The sequence below is a fragment of the Simochromis diagramma genome, unplaced genomic scaffold (assembly GCF_900408965.1).
Source record: "Simochromis diagramma unplaced genomic scaffold, fSimDia1.1 OVJJ01000308.1, whole genome shotgun sequence".
In the NCBI taxonomy this organism is placed as follows: domain Eukaryota; kingdom Metazoa; phylum Chordata; class Actinopteri; order Cichliformes; family Cichlidae; genus Simochromis; species Simochromis diagramma.
The window spans coordinates 1,184,188-1,204,707 of NW_024386785.1; the positions used below are offsets into that span (position 1 = coordinate 1,184,188).

The 20,520-nt window shown below is 40.0% G+C and overlaps 1 protein-coding gene across 2 annotated transcripts; it reads right to left on the bottom strand.

The window, feature by feature from the left end:
- Positions 1 to 841: 841 nt before the first annotated feature.
- On the bottom strand, positions 842 to 15,916 carry LOC120728017 (NLR family CARD domain-containing protein 3-like). Of its 2 annotated transcripts, none has more exons than XM_040022679.1 (10): positions 15,518 to 15,916; positions 14,681 to 14,800; positions 14,323 to 14,418; positions 12,912 to 13,031; positions 12,036 to 12,127; positions 10,139 to 11,924; positions 9,153 to 9,326; positions 4,020 to 4,193; positions 2,414 to 2,587; positions 842 to 1,557 (listed from the first exon to the last, which is right to left on the bottom strand). In XM_040022679.1, exons 1-10 carry the CDS (start codon positions 15,619 to 15,621, stop codon positions 1,548 to 1,550), a joined length of 2,850 nt encoding a protein of 949 aa, XP_039878613.1. In that variant the 5' UTR covers positions 15,622 to 15,916; the 3' UTR covers positions 842 to 1,547. The 2 variants fall into 2 exon arrangements, with proteins under 2 accessions (XP_039878613.1, XP_039878612.1); XM_040022678.1 differs by having other exon boundaries at positions 10,139 to 11,927.
- Positions 15,917 to 20,520: the final 4,604 nt, after the last annotated feature.

Consider the following 20,520-nt stretch of genomic DNA (forward strand, 5'->3'; position numbering starts at 1 on the left):
AAATGCTCGTGATTTTAGTGGTCAGATGGCGTCCACGCTGACTCAAACTGCAGAAACTGTGTTTGTAAAGACTATTCCAGCATTCCTCCTACAAACAAGCAAAGCTCACCAGCAAAAAGAAATGTGTTCATTTGCATATTAAAAATATGCAATAATAACTTTATAACAATATTTTCAAAAAGCCTGGGTCTCTAAGGTGTTGGGCAACACCAACTTAACATGTTAATATTTAGCATTGCTGCAGCTCTTCTTTCCTCCTCCTGCAGCAGCTGGGTAATTTAATCACTTATCTGGATCTTTTCAACATGTGCTGTTGGTGTTTTTTTTCCACACAAATAATCTGACTTGCAGTGTGCTAAAGATCATCCAAGAAGTTATTTCCTCAATTTTACAAAAACATTGGCAGCATCAAATAATAATGTAGAGTCTTCAAGACAAATGGCGAAAGAAAAGGTTTCTGGATGTTTTCTGATAATCAGATGAATAAAACCCAAATTACAAGCTGTTAGGGTCAAAAATTGTCTTTACTCGTTCTCATTGCCATTAAATATTGAAAGTTTTACTATTTTTTTTGTATCTATTAAGACCAAGTCTAGCTCATTACTGAAAAAGAAAACCCCTTTCACACTGTATGTTTTCAAACGCCTTAAAAACAGCATTGATTAATTAATTTTTTTACTGGGTCTAATATGATATTCAGTGGTTGAAAACAGTTACGTTTGCACTGGCTCACAGATGCAGCGTGAACATTATTTATTTGGTACGATTCCTGATGGTTATGTTGGTGGGTAATGTTTTAACACATGAAGAGAGATCAACAACAAAAACAGAACACAGACAGTAACAGATAAAAACCATTTTATTTATTTTCACTGTCTTCAAGTTATTAACAAAGAAATGGAAGGAATCCAATCTGCCAAATTCAACATGTATTCAAGCTATCATGCAGCACTCTTTGAATTGTCTCAGTGCAGAGTAGAAGAAGATCACTGAAACCCTGAAACCTCACAGTGCCAGTTCTTGATCCAGCTCTCAGTAAAACAGCCGAGTTACAGTATCTACGCTACGGATGGGAATCGATAAGAATTTTGTGATTCTTATTCGATTTTCATTGGCTCCGTTTTAAGAGTCACCATCGTCACTAAGCAGCAAGAAGAAATGACATTCATGCAAATTAATTGCATGCTGGAGTCAAACGTCTGTGCGTGTTTGAGGTATTTGCCCTCGTTGTTGTAGTCAGTGTTTAATATTACACAGATACACAGAATGCTTTTCTTAAAAGTAATGCAGTATGTTACTTAATTAACTCTGGGAGCAAGTAAAATAGCTGAAACACTCTGTCTCATAATCACGATTTAACTACAGCCCCATGCACCAGTGCAAATCCCTAATAAGGACACAGACAGGAGGACTAACAATTCCAAGGAACTGGAATACTGGGAACTGGTTTTCTACAGGAACCGACAACCTGCTGCTGCTCCAACCTCAGTGGATCATCACAGCTCGTCCACTCGTCGTCCTGCTTGCTCTCATTGTTACACAGATTATCACTGCAACCTGCAGAGACAAGAAACAGGTGTATTAAATAAGTCACTTCAAAAGCTGTCACTCACTATGCAGCACATCTAGCCTGTTCACAGCTGCAGTGGAGGCGTGGCCTATCTTAGCCTATCTTAGCTTCTCTGAGCTTTCATGTCAACTTGTACACTCACTAACCTACACGTTTGAACATCGAGTCTATTGTTCCACAGTGGAAGTGAACTGTGAAGAGTCATAAATGATCCACGAACATCTTTTTTAAAAATGTATTTACTGCTGTTCAGTTTAACACAAACATCTTTGTGGCGGCTTTCTGTAATATCACCTGGCTAGTAAACATGGAAGCAGCCATGAAAGACACTAAGCTAAGTTAGCTATGAAATATAGAAATATAGATCTGAATGTTATCTCAGATGTGTACTGTATATATTTGTATATCCATCCATTCGCTTCTGCTTATCCTTTTCAGGGTCGCGGGGGGTGCTGGAGTCTATCCCAGCTGTCATAGGGCGAGAGGCGTGGTACACCCTGGACAGGTCGCCAGTCTGTCACATTCACACTCACATTCATTCACACCTAGTGACAATTTGGATTATCCAATCAACCTATCCCCACAAGATGCATGTCTTTGGATGGTGGGAGGAAGCCAGAGTACCCGGAGAGAACCCACGCAAACACGGGGAGAACATGCAAACTCCACACAGAAAGACCCCGGCCTGATGTTGGAATTGAACTCAGGACCTTCTTGCTGTGTGGCAACAGTGCTAACCACCGTGCCACCATGCTGTTTATTTGTATATTTTTTTGGGAATTATTTCTATTGCAGTGCAATACTGCTGAATGCAACACAGAGTGACTCCAGCTCTTTACTGACCTCAGGGTCTCCAGTCTATAGTCAGGACTTTCCTTAAGATCCAACAGCTGCTTCACATCTGGATCCCGTAGGTTGTTTTGGCTCAGATCGAGCTCCCTCAGGTGGGAGTGGTTGGTCTTTAAAGCTGAGACCAAAAAAGTACAGCTGATCGCTGACACACTGCAGCCCTTCAATCTGAGAAATGAATGAAACATTTAAGTTTAGACAGATTTTAAAATTATAACCTGTTTAATAATCTGAAGCTAAAGACGGTATAGGATGTAAAAGGTTAGGAAACAGAGACTTCAAACACCTCAAACCAACAAGATATTTTATTCAGCAGAAAAACTCATAAAAAGTAGTTTAATATAACTGATAGATTCAATAAAGACACAATCAAATGAATCCTGTGCATCAGACAAGTCAAAAATGTATCCTTTCAGCCCAAGTTCATCAAGCCATAAAATGGAAATGTTAACAAAATGATGATCAATACTTATAAAACATTTTTATTTAAATAAACATGAAAATATATTTGATTGTCATCTGTCATTAATGATCCAAAAATGAGTCCATCACAGTCCTCTTGTTCTTTTGTTTTCTTATTCTCTTTGTTTCCTTGCTCAGTTTTTGTTTACATGTGTCAGGAGTGGTCCTCCTTTGTGCCCACTCTCCATGTGAACTACAGGTTAACATGATTGCTTTAAGGTTGAGGAAATCATCCAGTTGACACCAGTTCATTGATCTTATCATGATAAAGTCTCACTCAGCAAGTTATCCCTGTGATTTTTTATTCCTTTTTTCACGATCTTTCCTTCGTGGAGACTCTTTCCAGCCTGCAGAGATCTCTCTCTGTAACCCAAGGAAATCAGCAATCCCTCCAGTTTTTAGCTGCTCCTCTCAAAAAAAATTGAGCGCATGTTTAAATTAAAAATGGGATTGATTACTTAAATAGTAAAGCTGAAAATCTTTACTGATATACATTATGTTGTTTGTTAAAAACAAAATCATCAAATCTTTGACAGCTGGATTCAAAATCACACCAGAAATCAAAGGTACGATTATTCAAGTGTTTCTTACTTCGTCACAAAGTAGTTGTCTGCAACTGCTTCCATTTTTGAATCGATATAATTAGCTGCCCTTTGACTGGGCTTCTCACTAGATGGCTGGACCTTGTATAGGTACAAATTAAAAAGTTGTTCATCTGTTTCAGCTTGTTAGCATAGCACTGCAGCCTGCAGCCAACCCACCTAAAGTGGGGCGTACACTCTGAGGCTGACCTCAAAGAAAGTGAGTTTAATAATGTTGCTTCACAGTTTGTAACATTTTATAGACTAAACTAGTTAAATTAGAGCATATTTATAAAATAATTACATTATTTAATGACTTAGCTGTCACCTTGGTTTTAATTCTAATATAACAAAATTTTCCGATTGTGCTTAATCTACTTGTTTTTTTAGGTTTTCAGTGTGTTGTTCAACATTGTTGTGCAGCATTGCTATCCTGCAGTTATTAGACTGAAGCAATAAAGAAGAAAGCATTAGCATTAAATCCTGTGCAGACTGCCAGCCTACACATTAAACCTTTATATTTATATGACCACACAACCAAAACATTTTTGCCTGACCTGAGCACTTGCAATCTGCAGCCTGGACTCTCCAGATAGCCACACATGTCCTTCACTCCTGAATCTTGCAGTGTGTTGTCACTCAGGTCCAAGTCTCTCAGATAGACGGGGTTGGACTTAAGAGCTGAGACCAGAGAAGCACAGCTGGCCTTTGACAACCTACAACCCTTCAGTCTGAATAAAGAATTTAAAAAAGGCAGATTCAGATTCAGTCATTTATAAAATACAGCAAATATAATGTATCTTAGTTTTAAATTTGCACCTATACTATAAATTATGTACTAATATACAAATCATTGCAAATTACAGTTGGGCCTGTGCTTTGTTCAACAAAGACATCATTTTTGTAGTTTTCCCTTTGTACACCACCGCAGTGGATCAAACAACCAATATGTGATTGAAGTGTGAACTTTCAGCTTTAATTCAGGGGGTTTAGAAATTACAGCTGTTTTATTAAATAGTCCCTCATTGTCAATATGATTCCTGCTGTCGACGGTGATCATAAATGTGCAGACTTACAAAAATCATGCACGTCTACCAAAAGTTACAGAGTACTGAGAACTAAACTTTATTTTTCTGTGCTTTGACTGCAGTTCCTACGGTGGCCCCTAGAGACAAAGCACGTAAACACTCCAAAACACTTGCAAACTCCAAAACACTTGCAAACTCCAAAACACTTGCAAACTCCAAAACACATGCAAACACCAAAACACATGCAAATTCCAAAACACAACGGAAGTGCTCCAGGACGCTAGGGGCAGTGTTGAGCTTTTCTTACCTAGTAACTACACAAGCCAGGAAGTACCAATGACCCGATTTGGACTGTATCCCAATTCAGGGCCTTAAAGGCCGCATTTTAAGGCCGATTACGTCACAGCGACACGACTAAGGCTGTCCCAATTCAAAGGCTGCTCGAAATGCGGCCCTCAAATGCATCCTTAATTTCCCTGAATTTTAAGGATGGGTCGGTGTAGCCTTCATGGCCCAACATATCCCAGATTTCATAGCGTGGCAGTTGTGTGGATAATTTTGCCGAAAAAAACGGCGGAAGCGGAGCCGCCGAAGAGTAAACTTTCAGAAGTAAGTACTGAATATTATGTCACTTATTTATGCGCGAATGTTTTTATAATGAAGAACATTAAAACATTACTGTTGGCCATATGTCGGCAAAGTTATGTGACATTAGCGATGTTTGCACTAACTTGGTTTTAAAGCCTTTACTTCAAAATATACGCCGTTCAATAGTTGACTTTAATCTTACAGAGAATGTGATGATTTTATGGATAATTAAAGTCAGTCATATATCCACAAACACAACAAGCTGAAAGTCAGTGATGCTGCTTGGTTTGCAGTCCTGAATATCACGGCACAAGCAGGATTCACTGCACTGTTAATGTTAGCTATGTTATATTGCTGCCTCTGTTCGGTGGTGTTGAGCCAAACGGACTTTAACGTGCGTTTGAACGAGCTGACGGTTCACTCGTTACGCTGAAATAAAGATGCTTTAATCACAGGAGTCACACATGTGTCCACTGTACCATCTGGAACTCTTCTTGTTTCGTAATAACACAATCCTCCTTCTTTTGTGCTGTTTTGTAGCAGTGTATACACCTGAGACTGTAACCTGTCTGTCTGTCCTGCACTCTCTCTCTGTTTCTTTCTCTCTGATTGTGGAATAAAAGTATGAACATTCATTTATAAGTTACATTTGTGTTTGAATCCTGCAGCTTATCGCACATTTGATTTCCATGTGTGACAACTGCAAGTGTCCAGAGTGAGGACAGACTGAGGGACCCACTGCTGCACATCATCTGTGAGGCTTTGCACCCCTGATGATCCACCAGGACAAACTCAGCAGTGTGTGAGGAAGAGGAGGAGGAAGAGCCAGCAGCAGCTGACAGATGGAGAGAATAGACAGACTGTTCCCTGTTTGTGAAGGACTGCTAGGAAAGTTTAACATAACTGTCTGTCCTGAATCAGTCTTATTAGGTAATGTTCAAATCATTTTATCATCCCAGTGTTTCCAGTGTGGGAGAAAGTACTCAGGGCCTTCAAGTTACACACTATGAAAGGCAGCAACAAGTTTAATATTCAGAAACCTAAAGTATGTATCAGCAGCAGAATGGAGCTAAAAGTAAATGTTTGTTTTAATTCTATGAAGCTTTGAGTATTTTGGATTAGTAGTACTGCTGTGTTTGTTGCATTATATTGCTGTAATTGTTTATATCCTTTATATATTCTGAGGTAAGTTGATCTATAGTGTTACATCATATTCTGTAAGGATGTTATGTGTTTGTATACTTTTTGCCCAGTTTGACCCATTTAGCAGAAGTCAGCCTGTTTAAGGCTCTGATATCTATTCTGTATGACTTAAAGCAGTTATGACATGGTCTGATTTTCACACCCAATAAAGGAATATTTAATATATCAGTCTACTCTTCATTCTATCAGACACAGTTATCACAGCTTGTACATTTTCTTTTTATAAATATATGTAAGCAATGAGCCAAATTTAGTAATGCCAACATACTGAAGGAACAACATTTGTCTCTTATATATGATACACCTATATATGCACTGTCAAAGATACTTGTCTTTGAGTGAAGATTTAAGGTGATAAGACATATAAATAACTGCAACTTGAATCTGTACTGAAGCTCAGTACAGGGAGTGCAGAATTATTAGGCAAGTTGTATTTTTGAGGAATAATGTTATTATTGAACAACAACCATGTTCTCAATGAACCCAAAAAACTCATTAATATCAAAGCTGGATGTTTTTGGAAGTAGTTTTTAGTTTGTTTTTAGTTTTAGCTATTTTAGGGGGATATCTGTGTGTGCAGGTGACTATTACTGTGCATAATTATTAGGCAACTTAACAAAAAACAAATATATACCCATTTCAATTATTGATTTTTACCAGTGAAACCAATATAACATCTCCACATTCACAAATATACATTTCTGACATTCAAAAACAAAACAAAAAACAAATCAGCGACCAATATAGCCACCTTTCTTTGCAAGGACACTCAAAAGCCTGCCATCCATGGATTCTGTCAGTGTTTTGATCTGTTCACCATCAACATTGCGTGCAGCAGCAACCACAGCCTCCCAGACACTGTTCAGAGAGGTGTACTGTTTTCCCTCCTTGTTAATCTCACATTTGATGATGGACCACAGGTTCTCAATGGGGTTCAGATCAGGTGAACAAGGAGGCCATGTCATTAGTTCTTCTTCTTTTCTACCCTTTCTTGCCAGCCACGCTGTGGAGTACTTGGACGCGTGTGATGGAGCATTGTCCTGCATGAAAATCATGTTTTTCTTGAAGGATGCAGACTTCTTCCTGTACCACTGCTTGAAGAAGGTGTCTTCCAGAAACTGGCAGTAGGACTGGGAGTTGAGCTTGACTCCATCCTCAACCCGAATAGGCCCCACAAGCTCATCTTTGATGATACCAGCCCAAACCAGTACTCCACCTCCACCTTGCTGGCGTCTGAGTCGGACTGGAGCTCTCTGCCCTTTACCAATCCAGCCACGGGCCCATCCATCTGGCCCATCAAGACTCACTCTCATTTCATCAGTCCATAAAACCTTAGAAAAACCAGTCTTGAGATATTTCTTGGCCCAGTCTTGACCTTTCAGCTTGTGTGTCTTGTTCAGTGGTGGTCGTCTTTCAGCCTTTCTTAGCTTGGCCATGTCTCTGAGTATTGCACACCTTGTGCTTTTGGGCACTCCAGTGATGTTGCAGCTCTGAAATATGGCCAAACTGGTGGCAAGTGGCATCTTGGCAGCTGCATGCTTGACTTTTCTCAGTTCATGGGCAGTTATTTTGCGGCTTGGTTTTTCCACACGCTTCTTGCGACCCTGTTGACTATATTGAATGAAACGCTTGAATGTTCGATGATCACGCTTCAGAAGATTGGCAATTTTGAGACTGCTGCATCCCTCTGCAAGATATCTCACTATTTTTGACTTTTCTGAGCCTGTCAAGTCCTTCTTTTGACCCATTTTGCCAAAGGAAAGGACGTTGCCTAATAATTATGCACACCTGATATAGGGTGTTGATGTCATTAGACCACACCCCTTCTCATTACAGAGATGCACATCACCTAATATGCTTAATTGGTAGTAGGCTTTCGAGCCTATACAGCTTGGAGTAAGACAACATGCATGAAGAGGATGATGTGGACAAAATACTCATTTGCCTAATAATTCTGCACTCTCTGTATTTGACACAGAGTTCATGTTCACTGCTGTAATAGCTAATAATGATTAATATAATAACTATAATATTGGCCATATTATATTTACATTACCAAAGTGATATGACTTTAGTCTCATGAACAACATTAGCTAACTGTTATTTACTAACTAATCTTAAATGACTGTTCAGTACAGAAATTAAGCCCAAAAATCATGTTTTACTGTCCTGTGGTCTCAGCCTCAGATACGTATCAAATCACACAAAGCTCTTGTAGAAACAAACAAACAAATGAAAAAAATATGTTCTCCTTCATTTCTGTCAAACAAAGTTGTATGACACGTTTCCAGCGGTTAGTATCATGGTTACTAGGCAACCTGGGAAGCGCAACGGAGACTAGACCGTCCCATACAGACAATCTTGCCGTTTATTTTGCAAATTGAGCTCAACACTGCCCCTAGCGTCCTGGAGCACTTCCGTTGTGTTTTGGAATTTGCATGTGTTTTGGAGTTTGCAAGTGTTTTGGAGTTTGCAAGTGTTTTGGAGTTTGTACGTGTTTTGGAGTTTGCAAGTGTTTTGGAGTTTGCAAGTGTTTTGGAGTTTGCACGTGTTTTGGAGTTTGCACGTGTTTTGGAGTTTGCAAGTGTTTTGGAGTTTGTACCTGCTTTGTCTCTAGGGGCCACCGTATAGTTCAACACAGAAACACTGTACAAGCACAAATACACCAACTTGCTCTGTGACTCAGACTTCTGAATCCTCAAATTAGTTTAACATCAATATTATGCTGTCAGCTGTATCCAATCATCTGATAATGGAGCCTGTTTATAACAGGGTTACTTCACAGCTCAACAAAATAAATATCTTAACACTTCAAACTACAATGCTCAATTTGAAGAGAGGAAAAAAGCAAGTATTACTCAGTAAACTGACCTCAGAGTCTCCAGTCTGCAATTTGGATTCTTTAGTCCGGCAGAGAGCAGCTTCACTTCGGAATCCTGCAGCTTGTTAAAGTTCAGGTTCAGCTCTGTCAGATGGGAGGGGTTGGACTTCAGAGCTGAGGCCACAACTTCACAGTGAGCTTCTGAGAGCTCACAGCTAGAAAGTCTGTAAAAAAAGAAGCACATTTTACAAAACATAGTGTTATGAAGTGTCTTAATGCATGCTCAATCGTCCAAGTAAGGAAATCCCAGAAAGTTCATTCTGTTATGGTAAATGGCCTGTATTTATATAGTGCTTTACTAGTCCCTAAGGACCCCAAAGCGCTTTACACATCCAGTCATCCACCCAATTCACACACTGGTGATGGCAAGCTACGTTGTAGCCACAGCCACCCTGGGTCGCACTGACAGAGGCGAGGCTGCCGGACACTGGCGCCACCGGGCCCTCTGACCACCACCAGTAGGCAACGGGTGAAGTGTCTTGCCCAAGGACACAACAACCGAGACTGTCCAAGCCGGGGCTTGAACCGGCAACCTTCCGATTACAAGGTGAACTCCCAACTCTTGAGCCACGATCGCCCCCCTGTTTATCCGAATGGAACATTTTCAGTGAGAGAAACGTCTCTTGGAGATTGAAGAAGTCACTTATCACGTTTCTTCCACTGAAAACGTTACATCGAGATGAACAGAATCAACCTTTTGGGATATTGTTATGAAAGTAAAGATTTATTTTGTTTTTCATCATCTAATCTTTAGATTTTCTAATAAGTTTTATTGAGTCAACAGAAGCTGACAAGAACTAGCAACACAAGGCAACAGCATTTGTTTGCACTGATTGCACCTAACAGAACCTAAAATATGTTAGCAGGAGTTTTAAGTTTAAGTTTCAAATCATTTTCTAATGAAAATGTGGAAGCCCTTTGGCTCGAAACTACTAATCTGAACCAAGTTTATAATGTTAGTCACGGGCAGACTTACTGAGCCTTTCTGCAATTTCTCACAGCTGGGATGAGTCTCTGTTTGCCCTCCAATGTGGTGTTATATTCACCCAGGTTCAGTTCATTCACAACCTCTTCTGACATTTGGAGAATGTAGGCCAGAGCTGAGCAGTGGATAACAGAAAGTCTCTGTGATCTCTTTCCTGACTTCTGGAACTCTTGGACCTCCTGATGTACTGAGAGGTCATTCATCTCCATCAGACAGTGGAAAATGTTGAGACTTCTGTCAGGGGATATTTTTTGGGTGTTTATCTCCTTCAAGTTGCTGATGGCTTTCTGGATGCTATCTGGATTACTCTCTGTCCGACCTAGCAGGTCTCTTAAAAGTCTCCGGTTGGACGTCAGACAAAGGCCATGAAGAAAGCGGACAAAAAGGTCCAGGTGACCATTTTTACTTTTGAGAGATTTCTCCATAACTTTGCTCAGAAAGTCATCTAAAAATAGCACATGGGTAGTTTTATTTCCAAAATTCCTAGACATCCTAGAAAACTTAGGGATTAGGAAATCCTCCAGGATCTTGCTCTGTCTACTGGTGAAACAGTGGAACATGTAAACGGCAGCCAGAAACTCCTGAATGCTCAGATGAACAAAGCAGTAGACTGGTTTCTGGAAGATCACACACTCTTTTTTGAAAATCTCTGTACAAAGTCCCGAGTACACCGAGGCCTCTGTGACATCCAGACCACAGCGCTTCAAGTCTTCTTGGTAGAACATGATGTTTCCTTTGTCCAGATGTTCAAATGCCAGCCTCCCAAGCTTCAGAAGAGCTTCAGGAGTAGAAGCCTTATGGTACTTCTGAATCTTCCTCTTGGTCTGATCCAGCAGGAAGTGTGAGTACATGTCAGTCATGGTCTTGGGCAGCTCTTCTCTCTGCCCTCCAGTCAACATGTGCTCCAGAACTGTAGCAGTGATCCAGCAGAAGACTGGGATTCCACACATGATGTGGAGGCTCCTGGATGACTTGATGTGGAAAATTATTTTGTTAGACAGCTCTTTATTACTGAATCTCTTCTTAAAGTACTCCTCTTTCTGAGCATCAGTGAAACCTCGCACTTCGGTGACACGGTCAACACATGTAGGGGGGATCTGATTGGCTGCTGCTGGTCTGGAAGTTATCCAGATGAGAGCCGTAGGAAGCAGTCTGCCTTCAATGAGGTTTGTCAGCAGATTCGTGACCGTTGACTTCTGTGTGACATCAGACATGACGTCCCTCTTAGTGAAATCCAGTAAAAGTCTGCTTTCATCCAGACCATCAAATATAAACAAAAGTTTACAGACAGCCAGCTTCTCTGCTGTGACCTTCTGTAATGTTGGATGGAAAACCTGGAGCAGCTCCAGGAGACTATACTGCACATCTCTGATCAGGTTCAGCTCCCTGAATGAAAGCATAATCACCACACTGATGTCTTGGTTTTCCAAACCTTCTGCCCAGTCCAGAGTGAACTTCTGCACTGAGAAGGTTTTTCCAACGCCAGCAACACCGTAGGTCAGAACCACTCTGATCACTTTCTCAGATAAGGCTTTAAATATGTCATGACACTTAATTGGAATTTCACGGAGGGTCTTCATCTTGGAACCTGTCTCCAGCTGCCTCACTTCATGTTGAGTATTAACGTCTTCACTCTGTCCCTCTGTGATGTAAAGGTTTATGTAGATTCTGTTCAGGGGAGTTCTTCTTCCTGTTTCTTCAGATCCTTCAGTTACAGTTTCACATCTCTTCCTTAGACTGAACTTATGTTCATCTAAAAGCTCCTGCAGACCAGCAACTGCTAGAAGACAAAAAAGAAAGACAGAAATAAAATTAATGAAACTTTAATATTGGTATAGCATATCATCATCTTAAATCTTCCCCTATATCTTATAAAGCATAATCTTACTTTGCACAGTGTTGCTCTGACCAGGTATATGTCGTCCAAACTTGGCTGTGGCTGTTTCTCCACAGTGGGAAACAGGATCCTTTGTCTTCTCTCTGTGCATACAAAAGAAAATGTATATTGACCAGTACACATACAATACAATACAACTTTATTTATATAGCACATTTAAAACCAAAGGTACACCAAAGTGCTTCACAACAAGGTTAAAACATAAGATAAAAGACTATAAAAGAAAACAAGAAACCCCCAAAGGTGCAGACAGAATAAGAAGTAAAACATTATAGCATGGTTTAGAAGATAGGATTACAGGGTATTCATTAATATAAGGTGGGGGTATTTATTCAGTGGGAGATTAGTAGGAAGATAAGTAACACAAGGGTAAAATATAGGGGGAAGTCCACTAACTAACTGAAAATGCTCGGTCAAACAGGTACGTTACATACATTAAAATAATAGTCTAATGCAAGCAAATAATTATAGAAAAATATATATTCTTTGGTGTGTAAACGCTAGGGTTGGGCGATATGTGAAAAAATATGTAAACATTTTCCAACCGGCAATCGTCAGTCCAACAATCCCTGATGGGCGATATAGGCGGACATGCACAGACTTTATGATCAGTGGGGCAATCATGCACGGACTAATTTGCAAGTTTACAACACATATTTGGAAAACTACAAATTACTTTACCATGGAAGAAGATATTAAATTAAAAAAAAGAAAGAAAGAAAAAATAAAAAACACAACTGTGTTAAAATGATATTTTTATTAGGCAGAAATCTCTGACTTCATTTGCTTCGCCCCATGTTAGTTATGAACCGCCTCACTCTGTCCCCATTCACTCTGGAGACCGGCCAGTTCAGAATACTTTCTTACTTTGTGTCCGAGGGTCCAGGTTCATTATTAAACAATATTAGGTCAATTTTGGAAGAGTCACTCCTCATAGACAGACACTCTGATCCTGGAGATGCTGGGCTGCATCTGGGCTGCTGACCTCTGGGAACACAAACATATAATATTTAGCACATTGTTCATCTGCATCTTAATGTTGTTGGAAATAAGTCACTTATTATGAGTACAGGACTCAGGTTCTGGAGGTTTTCGGTAAAAGCAGAAACATTCACTGTCCCAGGGTCTCAGTTTGGATTTTATTTATATCACTACCACAATGAGTCTCCAGACTTTTGCCAGTCATACAGGAGTACGGACTCTCCTGCCCGCAGTGAAAGGGAGTGGGTGAACTATTTGTCTTGGGTGGGGAAGCATATCTATTTGTGTGTCTCCAGTTTTCTGCAACAGTTATGTTAACTGCTTATGTTGGTTACAGGCATGTTGTTGGGCACTACCACCTAAATTTTGTGTAACGATTCGGTGTTCAGGGCTGAAACTCTGCAGGTTTCCTGTGTCAGCTACACAGGAATAGGCACTATTTGCAGTCATTAAATGAGCATGGTTAAACTGTTTGCGTTGGGTGATTAGCTACATTTTACATCACACCCGAGCATAGTTGAGGCCTGAAGCCTGTTTTATTTGTGGTTGTAATCTTAATATGTCTTTTGTCCACAGTTATGGATGTGAGAGACTTTGATGAAAGCTTTGGGACACAAAGACGAGGAAGGTCAGTCACTGCTCTACAATAACTATATTCCAACCTTATCTATGTAACATATTACTCAGGAACATATTCTACCTTCTATAGGTACATACTGTCATGGTCGCTGGATCTTGGACACAGGTTTGAATTTTGTGATGTTGGGGGTTTTATAGTTCTGTAGCTTTGGTTATGTTTAGGTTATGATGTCAGATTTAGTTTGTGCTTTATTCCTTGCTTCTCTGTTTATTCCTGCCTCCTTCGTCTTTCTGTGCTTTACTTGGTCTTCTTTTGTGCTTGGCATCAGGTTAATCTTGTCTCGCTGTTCAGTTGTGGCTCTCTTCCTGTTTTATTTTGGTGACTGTTCTTCTCTGTATCCTGTGTCTAATTTCCTTCCAGGTAATTATGATAGTTTACTGCTGCTGCGTTCCCACCTGTTGCCTTTTCCTTCATCATCCTGGGTGTCTCTGTATCCCCTCATATTTTGTTGTGTTCTCCATCATGAGTGTGGCCTATTTCATAATGTGTTTTTAAAATGTCTGACACATACAAACACAAGAAGTCCTTCATGTTTTCATGTTACAGATTTTCTGTTCAAATAGGTTTCTGATTTTGAAAATCACTGAAGCTTTTCTGTGTTAGTGTCATCCTAACAAACCATCTTCGTGTCATTTTAGAGGAGAAATAGTCTCTTACTTTGTGTTTGAGATTTCAGGTTCATTACTGAAGTGCATAGGCTCGTCTTTGGAAACGTTAGACAGAGAGTCGAATCCTGAAGTCTCTGTTCCTTTTCTGAAACACAGACATATAATATTTAGCACATTGTTAATTTGTATCTTCATGTTGTTAGAAATAAGTCACTTATTATGAGTACAGGACTCAGGTTCTGGAGGTTTTCAGTAAAAGCAGAAACATTCACTGTCACAGGGTCTCAGTTTGGATTTTATTTATATCACTACCACAATAAGCTGATCTTACAGATATGGAAGCATGTTTGTTCTGCCTGCTAAGGGAATTTTCTTCAGCTCATTTTACAGCAGAAACATTTTCTTACTTTGTGTTTGAAGGTCCAGGTTCATTACTGAAGAATGGAGGATCGTCTTTGGAGATGTTACTGTTCACTGACAGACACTCTGATCCTACAGACGCTGTTCTGCGCCTGGGCTGCTGACCTCTGGGAACACAAACATATAATATGTAACACATCATTCATGTTGACGGGATCTGTCTTGGTCCCAGGGTCACTGACCCAGGGTTTGGGGTTTTGGGGATGTTTCTTGTCTTCAGCATCTCCTGTGAAAGCCAGTCTCCATGTTTATTTACCTCTCTGTCTCACCAGCTGTGTCCCTTTCCAAAGATCCACATCCTAAATGGTAGTTCTAAACAGGTGAAAATGTAAGCAAATGTAGCTGTATAAGCAGCTAATAAAAGAACTAATTAGTGCAGTTGCAGTTGCTAGTTTGCACTGAACTCTTCTTGTTTCCTTTTTCCAATGTCTTTTTGTAGTTTTTTACTTGATGATAAGGATGGAAGTTTTAAAAAGTGTATTATAAAATATGCGTTTTTCCAACAAGAGTCAGTTTGTCTGTGGCCCACAAGCTTGGTGAACAGTTTATATTGTCCATCTATTACTCAGGCAGTCCTCCCTATACATATTTATCTCTATGAGTACTGCATGCATACAAATGTAAGAACTCCTTCATGAGTTTCATTTTGCATTATTTCTGTGCAAACAGGTTTTTAATCTTTAACATCCGCAGTGAAATTTTGCTCCGGATGTTCCACATCAAAGGTTTAGGGGGAACACTTCACTAAAATAGATCGCACACATTATTTCTTCATAACAAATAAATCATCTTCACTTCACTTTACAATAGAAACGGTCTCTTACTTTGTGTCTGCAGGTCCAGGTTCACTGTCATTTATGGAAAGGTCTTTCTTCATAGGAAAACAGAGAGATTGTACACTGTCCTCCTCTTCCTCCAAAACATTCATTTTCAGCCAGGCTCACCGGTAACTCAGAAATGCTGAGCATTAGCACAGAATACAAACCACTCTCATGACTGACAAAACAGGAAGTACAACACACACACAGAGAGACTCCAGCAGTGAACTGAGTTGTCAGTCCACTTCCTGAATTAGCACATCATTGTTTTTTCTTCTAGTCCACAGAGACAGCTGACTGAAAGCAGACGAAACATAATGTCGGGCTTAAAGCTCACATTCATTTCTTCCTCCTGCTCCGTAGTTTGCAGTGACCTAGATCAATGGAGAAGAGATGCTCCTCCCTTCTCCATTTACAGGAAATCACATGACGTCATCCTGGGTGTGTATGTGTGTGAGAGAGAGAGAGAGAGAGAGAGAGAGAGAGAGACATACAAGAATACATAAATATATCATATAATTAGGCTTCTAGATTTATGATTCAAGAACTTTCAGAGCATCAAATCACATCGATCACATTCTCAAAACACACACATATATGGACAATGAAGGTTTATATATAATCTGAGGCCCCCTAATGGTAGACTTCTGGTTTTACCACCAAAATGAATACTTTCATTTCTAACTGGTAAGTCGAGTGGCATAGTGAGTAAGCGAGCAGGTAGCAACTTGATTCTAATCATGTAGAAGTTAATAGTTAAACATTAATGTAGCTCCATCAGTGTGTGTCAGGGAGACCTTTGGTCCAGCTTGGTTGTACGTCTCTTTTCTTACTATCAAAGACAACAGGCCTAAATTTAACAGCCACTTAAACATTGCTATCAGAGTAATCTAAACTGGGTTAACCCTTAAAAGTCTTTACACTTTGGGTTGGTTGTAAATTTTATGAAAAGAAGCTAGCATGGAAGAAATATGATACCACTATGTCACATTTTTTTAGAAGGTTTTGGGAAACCTGATTAAAAAGGATTTATAAAAGTCTAGCTCTTGCACATGACATATTTTTTTGTTTAGGTTCAATGCTTTTAGTAAATTCAACATGGATTCAAAAATCACTCAGATGTGCTTTATAATAGTAATAATAGTAATAACTTAGTTTAGCACCTTTTAAAAGACCCAAGAATGCTTTACAGAGGAGCAGAAGGTTTTGGTGAAGACGTGAGTTTGAGAAGTTTTTTGAAGGATTCCAGTGACGGAGTGTTGTGAAGCTGATATGGAAGAGTTGCAGAGGGTGGTGGCCTCCAGCCTGATGACTCTGTTCCCAAAGGTATGGAGGCTGGTGCGCGGGACAGAAAGCAGGCCCGTGGCTGAGGACCGTAGCATCCAAGACTGTGTGTATGGTTGCAGCAGATCAGAGAGATACTGAGGGATCAGGGTATTGAGGGGTTTGTAAGAGGATCTTGTAAGTAATGTATGACTTGACAAGAGGACATTTACGAGGGTGGAGATGATATGTTCTCACAGCTGCCCTTCCCTGGGATGTGGGTACTTGCTGGTTCCGGGGCTTGTGGCTGGATGTTCTGGCGCAGGCATGTAGCTCATCTTTGTCGCCAGGGGTGGGAGGGCTCTGCCGGGTACTGGGCGGTACTTGTGGGCCTGGAGCCCTGGGACCCTGTACTGGGCTTGCACCAGGGAGGTCGGCCGCCCCTCACCTCTGGGACTCTCACCCTGTGGCCATGGGTGCCCCATCTAGGGCCTCCTTCCTTCTCCTCCTGGGTTGGGCGCGCAGATGTTGCTGAGATGTGTGGCCTTGGGGCTTCGGTACTCTTGGGGGCTGCCTTAAGACATTGTCCTGCTATACCATATATAATGTAATAACTGAAATAAGGTGAATAGAAATGAATAAATAAACACATAAAAGAAACACCTGAACAAGAGGAGCCTATAGAGATTTTATAGAGCTGATCTTGGAAAAATATGTTTGCATTCAGGTCGTAATTCTGATTGCAAACGCTGCCAAACAGGACAGGATTATTTTTTTTTTAGTCTTTAGCTATTTTAATAAGAGCAGTCTCAGTACTGTGGTGAGTTCTAAAGGGTTCAGTGAGCTCATAGAGGTTTATTAAACTTTCACATCGTTCCTTCACATTTTTATGCATCCAACAAATACTTTGCATTCAGAAATATTAATTACTGAAAGACTAAACAGGAACCTAATCCACTGACAGTAATGAAACTGTGCATGCAAGCAGTCTTTAACAATCAAGCAAGTTACTGTGTAAACATTAACTGCAGTTCTCAATTATGCCACAGTGTGGCGCTCTAACACAGAAAAATTACAGAAAATCAAAGCCTACTCTAGTTTACACTGATTTGAGTGCCGTCTAAATGACTATAAACCTTGTGTCACCATAAGAAGTAATCAGAGGAGCAGTGCTGGTATGATTTTTTATACTCTATCAGGGTTATAAAACACAGGGATGATGGTATATTCATCAGGATTCACTGACTTACAGTATATATATTATATTGCTTACACAGATGAATGTTTTATTCTCTAAGACAAAGGCTGCGGCTCAAGTTTAAAAGAAAAGTTTGACATTTAAAAGTGTTAAAGCATAGCAAACCAGAAGAAAAGAAGTAAGCAGGTCCAAACAAGGACCCACCAGTCCATCATCTATAACCAGGACATCATCGAGAAATGAGTGTAACTAACTTCCAGTAAGGGTGGACTCTAATTTAAATACATTTTGAACAGATAAATATTAAGTATACTTTCTAAGACAGTTCATCTTTTGTATAGACACATAGTCTGTCGTAGTTCTAAATATGCCTGCTCATTACAAGCAAGCTCAGGAAAAGAGAACAGAATCCCAGATTAGCAGGAGAAACACTCATATGCACAGTTTAAGCACATATATGTGTTTGCATAATGTCTGCGAATAATTCTTATTGAGTCTGCACTTCTAAGGGCAGTTCACACTGAAACAGTCATTTGTACTTCTTTTGATTCCTCTAGAAGTCACTGCTGGTTGAAGTTTTTCTTCTAACTTCATGGCCGAGTCAGGGCATGCTAATGCACAAATTCCTGCTGCTGTTTAAAACTCTCCAGATCATCAGGGCAGAGCTCGTCATAGCTCAGCAGACAACTGTTACCGACAATTCGTGGGGGCTGTAGAGAGAAGAAATAACAGAGGTCATGAATTAGAGTTTACAAGAGTCATAAAAAAAATATGATTACTGCATATCAGGCTCTGCGTGTAAAAACGAACAGTGACTAAGTGTAAGGATGATTCTCTGAAATAAGGGAAAGGAGTTTGCAGGCTTCTGTCTGACTGACTTTAAAGAAAAGAGAGAAAAAATCTAATTTGATTGTACAACTATCTGGTCAAAAAGACCCATGTATCTATATCCATATCTATATCTCTTCAAATGTCTTGGCTCCAACACTTCTTTACTTGCTTTAGAAATGAACAGAGGGCCTCTTCACCTCTTCCTCCTGAACTCTTGCTCACTGTGTCAGAATTTTAGCTACTTCTCAGCCTCCTTTAGTAATGATGATACTTGTAACAAATATGGTTACAGCTCTGGAGGCCAGGAGCTTCAAAGAGTAGTTGTCAAACAGCTAACAGATCATCTGCAGAGGAATGACTTATTATAAGAGTTTCAGTCAGGTTTCAGAGCTCATCACAGCACAGAAACAGCTTTAGTGAAGGTTACAAATGATCTTCTCATGGCCTCTGACAGTGGACTCATCTCTGTGCTTGTCCTGCTAGACCTCAGTGAAGTGTTCGATACTGTTGACCATGATTTATTACCGTGATTAGAGCACGCTGTAGGTATTACAGGTACTGCGCTGCAGTGGTTTGAATCATATCTATCTAACAGACTCCAATTTGTTCATGTAAATGGAGTCTGTTATACATTGCATTATACATGCTTCCCTTAAGCCAGGGGTCTGCAACCTTTAACACCCAAAGAGCCATTTGGACCTGGTTTCCACGCAAAAGAAAACACTGGGAGCCTCAAATACTTTTTGACATCTAAAATGAAGATAACTCTGTATATATTGTTTTTTACCCTTATGCTTTGTGTGAACAACTAAGGTGTGTTGCTTATGAAATCCATGAAGTGCTACAGAGAAAATTACATTTTATTTATGTAACTAACACATTTTGAACTCTTAAAGAAATATAACAAAAGGAAAGACACCCAGCTGAATTAAAATTATCCATGTAGCAAACAAAAACTGTTGTGAGCCGCCACCCTTATATCACCATTGGGCTTTTGGAGCCTTGACCTGACTTTTAAAAAATAACTGGGGAAAAAAAGCACTTATGCTGCTGAAAAAATAAAAATAAAAATAGATATTTGCAAAATTCTGCCTAAATATGTATTTTACCTGGTTAATGTGTGTGGCGGGGCGTGGTCTGCAGTATGCGTACAGCAACCGTGTGTGAAAAGTGGTCAATAAAGAGATGCTGAAAAGCACGTTCATGGAAACATCGTCGGGTCTGCCGTGGTATGTTTACAATGGGACTTCTGCTCCTGAACCTCTGCGCACAGCGTCTGCAAATCGGGGCTGTACTTTCATCTTTACGCAGGACTGTAAGCTGTCATCTGTGAGGCGTGAGCGGTGTTTGTTTTTAACATAGTTCACAGTGGAGCTGCTGACATAATGTGGATACGAAGATCCATAATTGGGCTACCTGGGGTTGAAAGTCTCGATAAATGCACGGCGTTTCGGCGGGTACACCGGCTTCCGCCAGTGTGACGCTTATTTTGAGCGATGAAAAAATAATAGAATATAATTATATTTTTATATTTCAATATCACAATAATCTTCCAATTTAGAACTACAAGTTAAAAAAGAACTAATATAAATAAAATACACTTCAGTTAAATACTTCTAATTTATTTTCCCAAACCACACGGAGCCGCATGCGGGACCGGAGCCGCAGGTTGCCGACCCCTGGGTTAAGCAGTATTATTAGAAGACATAGCATACAA